This window comes from Heterodontus francisci, chromosome 2 (assembly GCF_036365525.1).
Source record: "Heterodontus francisci isolate sHetFra1 chromosome 2, sHetFra1.hap1, whole genome shotgun sequence".
Lineage (NCBI taxonomy): Eukaryota > Metazoa > Chordata > Chondrichthyes > Heterodontiformes > Heterodontidae > Heterodontus > Heterodontus francisci.
This window is the reverse complement of record NC_090372.1, coordinates 7731414-7741320: the sequence shown is the minus strand read 5'-3', so window position 1 is coordinate 7741320 and position 9907 is coordinate 7731414. Positions and strand designations below refer to the sequence as shown.

General features: G+C 42.6%; 1 protein-coding gene across 1 annotated transcript; it reads left to right on the top strand.

The window, feature by feature from the left end:
- Positions 1–390: 390 nt before the first annotated feature.
- rnf152 (ring finger protein 152) lies at positions 391–8257 on the top strand. The gene is made up of 2 exons (XM_068053829.1): positions 391–626; positions 5203–8257. Exon 2 carries the CDS (start codon positions 5413–5415, stop codon positions 6034–6036), a length of 624 nt encoding a protein of 207 aa, XP_067909930.1. The 5' UTR covers positions 391–626; positions 5203–5412; the 3' UTR covers positions 6037–8257.
- The last annotated feature ends 1650 nt before the right edge of the window (positions 8258–9907 follow it).

Sequence of the window (9907 nt, the reverse complement as noted above, 5' to 3'; positions counted from 1 at the left end):
GAGAAACACATTGTGTGCGTTAAAGGAATCGTCTGTGATTCTCTGCCATTGCATCAATTAGTAAGCATAATTGTGGCCCCCTTAATAAAAGGCCCGCTACCTGCCCAAGACCAAGCTGTCAATCATCAGCTCCGCCTGCAAGGGACCCGTCAATCAAAGGGGAACAATGAGCGTCGCTCACCTGCGCGCGCGGGATCAGCTGAGCAGCTGGAGGGGGCGGGGTCAGCCCCGGAGCGGGGTGCACCCTGGGAGTTGTAGTCCACTCCGGCGGCCAGTGAAAGAGGCAGTCCCCGCCGCGAACTACACCCCCCAGAGTGCCGTGCGGCTGCCCAGGCCAGCCAGCCCACTGGCTACATGTATCCGAGCGCAGGGCGAGGAGCAGCCAGACAGCTGGAGCTACAACTGCTGGCAGAGGGAGGCTGGTGCAAGCAGGAATAGACACAGCGACCTAATTTCCAGAGAGAGGGAGGGAGAGAAAAGAAAATCTAGAGAACAAGTGAGACTGAAAAATAAGCAAATAGAGAGAGAGAGACATTCATTCATCACAGCAGGAGAGAAAATATAATTTCCAGCATTTATCTCCTGTGAAAACATCAGCAAGCAAAAGGCACGAGAGATTGCTGAAGGTATTGTTTTCTTTGTTTTTTTTCCTGTCCAGCTGCAACTGCAAGGAGAGGAGCTGTCAATAATTGTTCTTGTTTCACTGCTGAACGTAGAGACAATAGAACCTGCAGGGTTGCTGGGCAGGAGGAATGTGGACATGCTCTTCGCAAAAGAGCATCACCGACCTAAATGATTCAGAAATAATCGTAACTTTGAATTCAAAATGCAAACCTCTGTGTATGGTGCGCTGGAGTTGTGTGCTTGCTCGGTATTGAAATCCTCTGCAGCTTAGAAGCTGTCAGTGATGCTAAAAAGAAAGTGTTGCGACCGGGAGATGCTAGGAGAACAGTACAGGCACGATGGGCCGAGTGGCAGCTTTCATTACTGTACTGAGATTGCTTGGAGGAAATAATGCAGTCAGTAACAAAAAAAAACTCTGGCGATACAACCATTTTTGACTTCGCATTGTATCACATTGCTCATTTTGACTTAATAGTTTATTCCGTAAAGTAAAATTTAGGACAGACCGCCGGAGTTACACTGTATCAACGCGAAAACAACAAAGTCGTGTCTTGCCTAAATCTCGTTGCCCTCTTTTGTTTTTCTTGAAATATTCAGTTAAGGTTTTTGAGATCTAATCAGGTGCAGAGAGAACAAAAAAAAGGGCAGGCTGCTTATTTCTGAAGAGAGATGACTGCAATGATGAAGCTGTTTGGAGAAAGCAGATTGTCCAAGCAGCGAGGCGACTGCGTTTTGATTTTGGAAAGATTTCCTATTTTTATTTCTTTTTAGTTGAAGTGCTCTTTAATTTGTACATCGCATTGCAATAGCCTTTGAAACCAGCGTCTTGTGGGAAAGTGACAGCATCCACACAGGAACGCGTGCCTTTGATTTAGCCTTATAAAGCAAGAAATGCCCGACAGCTTTTTAATATAAACCGAACCACCTGCCTCCTCGCGGTAAAACAAAAAGTTGTCACGATCATATCAGTGTAGATATTTCTGTAATATTAAAAGTAGGAGGTTAGTTTGCTTTAAAAATGGACAGTGTGGAGTACTTGGAGACAAAGAAGCTGGGTTTGTGGAGATACAGCCCAGTCTGTAGGTCCCACTGTACTGTGCTCCACACTGACTGGCAATGGGAGTGAGGGCTGGCGTGATCCCTGCAGTAAAGTTCAAATCGTTCATGTTAAACATGTGCATTTTAAATTTCTTTTGCATTAAAAATTGATTCCTTTTTTTGGTTGCCACATTTTCAGATGCTCACCAATCTTTGTTATTTGACTGGTTGTGAAAAATAATTTGCTGCATGAGGAATGTGTGATTTTAGCATCACTGCTTATTGTCTCTCAGGACATTGCATAAGCAAAGTCCAGGTCTCCCTCACCCCCCAATAAACTTCAAAGACTCAAAACAATCTCTGAGGGAGAGGATATGTTTGTGACATTGGTAAATTGGGCACTGGCTGTGGAGAGCAAACTAGAGTCACAGAACCAAATAGGATCTGTCCAAATGTGTTTCTTGGCCCTAGAGGTCAAATGGGTCAACTGGGAACATTGGCTTTGATAGGTCAACGACTTTTCACAAGAGAATTAAATTTGTTGAGAGGGTTCCTGTTGCTCTTTTTTAGAACATCTCGTGCTGTTTAGACAAATAGTCATGGGAGCATGTAGCAAATAATCTTGGCTCACTGGTAGCATTCCCATCTCTAAGCCACAAAACCATGGATTCAAGTCCACGCCAAAGACTTGAGCACATAATTTAGGCTGACACTCCACTGCAACATTGAGGGAGTGCTGCATTGTCAGAGACACTGTCTTTCAAATGAGATGTTACATCAAGGCCCTGTCTGCCCTCAAAGATCCAGTGGCACTATCCAATGCCTGTCCAGCATCTACAAGGCACAAGTCAGGAGTGTGATGGAATACTCTCCACTTGCCTGGATGGGTACAGCTCCAACAACACTCAAGAAGCTCGACACCATCCAGGGCAAAGCAGCCCGCTCGATCGGCACCCCATCCACCACTTTCAACATTCACTCCCTCCACCGTTGATGCACAGTGGCTGCAGTGTATACCATCTACAAGATGCACTGCACCAACGCACCAAGGTTCCTTCGACAGCACCTTCCAAACCCGCGACCTCTACCAACTAGATGCAAGTTCCCCTCCAAGCCACACACCATTCTGATTTGGAACTATATCGCCGTTCCTTCACTGTCGCTGGGTCAAAATCCTGGAACTCTCTTCCTAAAAGCACTGTGGGTATACGTACCCTACATGGACTGCAGCAGTTCAAGAAGGCAGCTCACCACCACCTTCTCTAGGGCAATTAGGGATGGGTGATAAATGTTGTCCTAGCCAGCGATGCCCACATCCCATGAATGAATAAAAAAAAGTAGAGAAGTTCTCTTGGTGTCATGGCCAATATTTATCCCACAATCAAAACTACTGAACTAGATTATCTAGTCATTTATTTCAATGATGTTTGTGGGAGCTTGCTGTGTGTAAATTGGCTGCCATGTTTGCCTACAATACAACAGTGACTATGTTTCAAAATATACTTCATTATCTTGGAATGTCCTGAGGACATGAAAGGCAGTGTAAAATTCTATCTTTGTACCATTGACACAACATTTGTGGTTCTAATTTCTATTGTGGAAAGTCAAACAAAACTACAGGTTGAAAAGAAATAGTAAATATGTTTGGCTCTGAGTGTCTGGAAATTAATTCAGGAGCAAACAGTGGGTGGCTCCAACTGTGAAACTGTTTGCCTGCCAGTTTGAGTGACCAGCAGCCTGGCATGCCCTGACTAATAAATCTGAAATCTTTAAACTTACCTCCAGCAGCAATGATACTTTGACAGCATTTTATGATGGGAATGTAATAATTTTCTCCATTGCCTTTCAAAAAAATGCTTCAAACTATTGGAATACTTTCTGTCTGGAGTAGAAAACATGGACATCCATTTGATACTAACAGCAACCTTTTCACCCACATAGGGACAAGACGGAAATATACCAGCGTGTGTTCAAGTATATTTATTGAGCTTTTTGTTTTGTTTGCGCCAGGAAATTATTGTATTCTTTGTCTCTTCTGCCGTCTCTTGGTGCCAACATGTTATTCCTATTTGGGAGGTTGAACAGGTGCATGCTTCTAAAACTCTGGAAATTGACAGTATAGAGATGTGTGGAAGGAGTCTGGCTGACTTTTTTTTGTTTGTAGTTTTGTCCTGTTGGGTAGTATTCATCAATAATGTATTAGCTGCCCAATTTGTGATAAAGTTAACAAACCGTGTGGGAAATGTTGGGTGCAAACTCACATCCTAGCACTGTGACATTAAACATTCCAGCCAGACTATGCCAGCATTTTACATTCTTTTTCCTTTGTTTTACTAATTTATGTAACATATTCAAAGGAATGACCATATTTTCCATGTTTAATGGACTAGTTGCAAACAAACCATTTGTTTACACTCATTGGGCTGGATTTTAAGAGCCCACCACCGATCTCGGTGGCAAGCTCAAAAAATGGCGGCCTGCCCATGTGGGCTGCACGCCAAAGGGGCACCGTGATCTCAAGCACGTCAGCTCATTTAAATAGCCGGGGCACCACCCCCCCCACCCCCCCACCCCGCCAATCTCGTGGAGGGGGTGGGCTGTCCATCACTGTCAATGGCGTCTGTTGCCTGTGCACAGATGCTGGCGCCCTTTTTAAAGGGCAGCCAGCCCTGCTGCCCAATATAAATTTTTAAAGTCCTAACCCCCAAAATTAAATAAATACATTTTGAACACTCCTTTCCCACCCCTCCCCCCAATAACAATTACAATAACTATTTTCTCTTCCCCTCTAAAACACTTACCTTTTACATCTAACTTACCCCTCCCCTGCAAACTGCACAAAGTTTAAGGTTCAACGCTTCCCACAATCTCCAACACCCATTACGTTCATTTGACCCCAACCCCCCGCACCCCCCCCCCCCCATCCCCACACTGATAAACTTACCACCTCCCCTCTCCCCACCAGTGTGGCACCGCGTTTCCCCAAAGGGGATCTTTAGCATGGGAGTGCTGGCCACTGTGCCAAAGATCGCGGCAGGCCCTCAAGATTGGAGGTAAGTGTATGTAAATTCATCAATTGTATTCATTTGCATATTTAAATTGTGGTCCCATCACCCAGTGGTGGTTGGGGAGGGGCTGCCACGGAGCCTCGCTGCCACTGGGAGGATCGGGACAGGTCCTCCCAGCATCGAGGTCCATGGCAAGCCTCATCCGGAGCCATCTTCAGGCACCCCCCGCACACCTCCCCCCCCCACCACGGATCACGATGCCAAAGGCTTGGTAAAACCCAGCCCATTGATACACAGGAAGTGTTCGAAGATAAACTGGGTTTCAGGAGGATCTGGATATGGATGAGTCTGTGATTGTTGCTGGATCTAGGACTGACTATTCATTTTTGGAATAATGGAAGCAAGTTTAGTTTAAAATGTGAAGCAAGCATTTGTAAGGTACAACTGCCACCCATAAATACACCCAGCATGTGATCGCTTCGTTAATGATCAAATTTACTTCACTCTTGTCTTTATTACTTTTCTTTTGCAGGTAATGAAAGAAATCGGTTGGGTGTTTGCTGGAAGTGACAGTGCGTTGTACAACTTGTTCCCTCCTGAAGGAATACCTGAAGATTAGAAAACCTTTAAGCCAGATAACCAGGGTTTCTCAAGAGAGGGGGAAATAAGACAATAAGAGCAGACATTCTGGGAAGCCTAGAATTCTCTTGCAAACTAAAGGGAGACATTTGTCAGTGTAAAAATGGAGACAGTTTCCCAAGATTCCCAAATGGAATGCCAGATTTGTTTCAATTACTACAGCCCATGTCGCCGCCCTAAGCAGCTGGACTGTAAGCACACCTGCTGCTCTGTCTGCCTACAGCAGATGAGGAGCAGTCAGAAGGATTTGATGTGCCCCTGGTGTCGGAGTGTTACTAAGCTCTCCCCCAGTCTGTCAGTATCTCAACTGCCTGATGACCCAGAAATAATCACTGTGATCAGCATCCCCCACACTTCAGACCGGACCCCAGTCTTTATCAGGCTTCCAAGCAGTGGTTGCTACATGGTCCCTCTGACTGTTACTAAGGAGAATGCTATGTTACCAAGAGAAGGGGGTTGCCGACTGTTACCGGGGAATCAGCGGAAGACTGTAACTGCTGTACTCATCCCAGGGGAACAACAGCAGCAGCATCGCCAGCACCAGATACAAAATGGACTGAGGGAGGACGAGGAAGAGGAGGAAGGCAGGGAAGGTGTAAAAACGTCCACCTGCTCAGGTGTTTGCACTGTGCTACTTGTGGCTTGCGTCCTCCTTTTCCTACTTGGCATTGTCTTGCATAACATGTCCTGCATATCTAAGCGATTTACTGCTATCTCTTGTGGCTGAAATAACGGCTAACTTATAAATGGCGTTCTTAATTTACCCATTGGCGAGATACCCGGACTGTGGCGGAACTGAAAAATATAAAGCATTTAGTCTCTTAAAGTATGGGCCTCAGACCGATGCTGGGGAAGTTGAACAAACCTACAAGAATGATTAATTCATTTGGGAAGAGATTTGTATCTAAGGTGTAATCTGGTAGATGAGCTGACAATAATATTTTGTGGTGGATTTTGATGGGGTTTTACATCTGAAGTCAGAGAGTATGCAAAATTAATGGAAAGTGATTTCCTTTATTTGGCATTGTATTTCTAAATCATTAATAACTAGTCTCCCATTTAATGGGTGATGCAATAAAAATATTCACAGTGTAACTTGAATCCATCTGCTGTGGATGTTGATAGGCATCATGAAATCGAGACTACCGTGTCAAAACCTGGGCTTTAATTCATTGTAATTCATTGAGTTGTAGCAATCTCCTGCAGAAGTAAAGCTCATATTTTGTCACCAGCATCTGGGATGGGAGAACAGATTTTAGACCTAAGTGCAGTACAGGTGCAGTCAAATAAAAATGCAATCATTTTATTTGGGGCTAAATTGTATAAATTGGTCTGCATTTTTATTATTTTAATTTTTAAGCAAACTGTCAGAATTGAGCTTGATCTAGTTTTTAATTTGCTTTTAGATTCGTGTATATATGTGTAGAAATTTTTTAATTCAGTACTTATCGCAGTGATATAGAATTAGAATGAGCCTAAGGTAATTTAGGCAATTTTGGTCAGTTGTTAACTGAAGACGGTTTGTCATTTTTATATGTGTGCAGATATTGACAGTAAATGGTAGATTGGGTTGTGATTACAGTTTTTTGGTAGTACAAAACAGAACTATAATGGTGGATTGTTTTAGTTCCCAATTGACTATATCATAGTTCATCTATTTAAAAGATATATTTGATATGTCCAATTGGACATCATTTTAGATAGAGGTGAATTTCAAATGGAGTTAACTTAGTGGCAAAGTCAATTATCATTTTAATGGATACTATGTGACAAAAGCTGATTTTGTATTTGGGGCTTTCAGGCTGTTTAGGGTTTTGTATCATTCTGCCAGATTTGTTAAAATCGCTTAGCTTTGAATGCGTAAATTAGAAAAAAAATATAACTCATTTGCTATTAAAGATGTGATTTGGTGTCCTGCTGTATGGTTCTGGATATTGCAAAAGGCTGAATGGGAGTGACTGCAGACTGTGGCAAGGAATAGCAAAAGCAATGTTCGGTGATCTGGTTAGAGAGAGAAGAATGATCCATTATGACTTAAGATGACATGGCAGAAAAATGAACTGAGAAATTATGGATGGAGCCAGGTTGAGACTGTTAAGGGTGTATTATTGGACTTTGTTCAGATGTACAGGTAAAGTATAATTGTGCACTCTGTTTTAATTTAGATTTTGTTATCTTTCTAGACGGGAAGTCAAAATCCTATTGTCCAATGTTTTACACAGTTTCTTCCTGCAGTTTTGTAAATAGAAAGTTGAGATAGCTTTTGGGGATGAAATGCAGATATTTCCCTTAATTATTTTAACCAATTATCAAATTATATCTGTGGTGCCCTTGTTTATTTCATTTATCTGAATATTTTAATGTACAGTCTCAGTCATGCAACTGGGCATCAGACTTTTATTAGGTCTGTGTTAGTTCAGTGGGTGTAGGTGGTAACAAATCCTTTTCCTTAACAAAACAAACAAAAGGGGTTGATAGACCAGTAACATGCCTCAGCTGATATCCCACAATCACTGCTGCCTGTACATGTTATTAAATGGTTTAACCGTTTCACAGGTTATTTTACAGACATGTCATTGTGACTAAGCAAACTGAGGTATATAAATTGCCAGTGGGTGCACCTGTGGTAACCTGCCAAAAGTTGAGTTTTTTAAGAGGAGGCCAAAGCTGCTGTTTATGTTTGCTGACTGTTGTATTGTCTTTGTGCTCTTTTGTAGCAGAACAGAAATGCATGGAGCTGCATTCGGGCATTTTTTTTCCCACTGACCTATTTTTATGCGGCAGTGTTCTAAATCTGCCTATTATTTATATAAGTGATCATTTTTGTTTAATGATGATTGTAAGGAGTGCATTGATATAAATGGACCACTGTACTGTGACTCTGGTTGTATTGACAACATTACGCAAGAGTTACTTCAATAAACATTTTATCCAATTCGTTTATTCAAGCAACACACACTTGAGAACTATTCCTGAAAAATATCAGTTGGTTAAATGATATTCCACTTCTCTGGGCGGCACAGTGGCGCAGTGGTTAGCACCGCAGGCTCACAGCTCCAGCGACCCGGGTTCAGTTTTGGGTCCTGCCTGTGTGGAGTTTGCAAGTTCCCCCTGTGTCTGCGTGGGTTTCCTCCGGGTGCTCCGGTTTCCTCCCACAGCCAAAAGACTTGCAGGTTGATAGGTAAATTGGCCATTATAAATTACCCCTAGTATAGGAGGTGGTAGGGAAATATAGGGACAGGTGAGGATGTGGTAGGAATATGGGATTAGTGTAGGATTAGTATAAATGGGTGGTTAATGGTCGGCACAGACTCAGTGAGCTGAAGGGCCTGTTTCAGTGCTGTATCTCTAAATAAAAAATAAATTCTCCAAGTGCACAAGATAAAATGGCAGTGGAGATTTTCATTTTGGATTTTATTATCTGCCACAATCCTGTGAAATAATTTTTCCTGTAGGGTTTTTCAGCAAATGGGGAATACTGAGATTTAAAATCTGCACTAATAGAATATTTTTACATGGGTAACGTTATCATAATAGATCTGTATTTTATATACAACAGAAGATCAGCTGGACTAACTAGAGAGAAACTAAAGTGCTCACTAAAATAACGACCAGTTTGTATTCATTATTCTAACTAGCCAACAACCAATGCAGTTTGCAGCGGTTGGAAACTTTGGATCTTAACCCATTTTTGCCAGTATCATTTTACATTAAATCAAGTTGGAAATTTTAACAAGTTACAGTACCTGTTCTGGTTGGAAGAAAAAAAAGCATATTTCAAAACAAATTTTTAAGCGGTGCAAGACAATTAGAGAAGTCCTGTTTCTGTTTTTCCATGCTTAATTGCAAGTCTTACTGGAGGATACCAATTCTGAGGGACACCAATTATTGGCTCGCTGTGGACTTAAAGAGAGGATGGAGGGATGGTTACACGTCAGCATTTCCTCCAGTGAGAACAGGCCAGAAGGCAGCCAGCTATTCCAAGCCTAGGACCCATGTGATTCAATAGACCGTTTTGCAGGAGGTGTTTCTTTTTGGGTTGAAATGCATGGAGAGCTTATAGAATTACAGAAGTTTACAGCACAAAGGGAGGTCATTTGGCCCATCATGTCCTGCCACCGAAAATGAGCTATCCAGCCTAATCCCACTTTCTAGCTCTTGGTCTTGTAGATTATGGCACTTCAAGTGCATATCCAAGTACTTTTTAAATGCGGTGAAGGTCTCTACCTCTAACACCCTATCAGGTAGTGAGTTACAGAACCCCACCACCCTCTGGGTGAAACAATGACTTAACTCCCCTCTAATCCTTCTACCAATTACTTTAAATCTATGCTCCCTGGTTATTGACCTCTTTGCTAAGGGAAATAGGTCCTTCCTATCCAGGCTCCTCCTAATTTTATGTACCTCAATCAAATCTCCCTCAGCCTCCTCTGTTTCAAAGACAATAACCCTGGCCTATCCAATCTTTCCAAATACCTAAAATTCTCTATTCCTGGCAACATCCCCATAAATCTCCTCTGTAGCCTCTCTGGTGTTATCATGTTCTTCCTGCAATGCAGTGACCAGAATTGTATGCAGTACTCGAGCTGTGGCCTAAC

What these genes read in the sequence shown, in the direction of transcription:
- rnf152 (XM_068053829.1), top strand. Translation starts at nt 5,413, where the DNA reads ATGGAGACAGTTTCCCAAGATTCCCAAATGGAATGCCAGATTTGTTTC.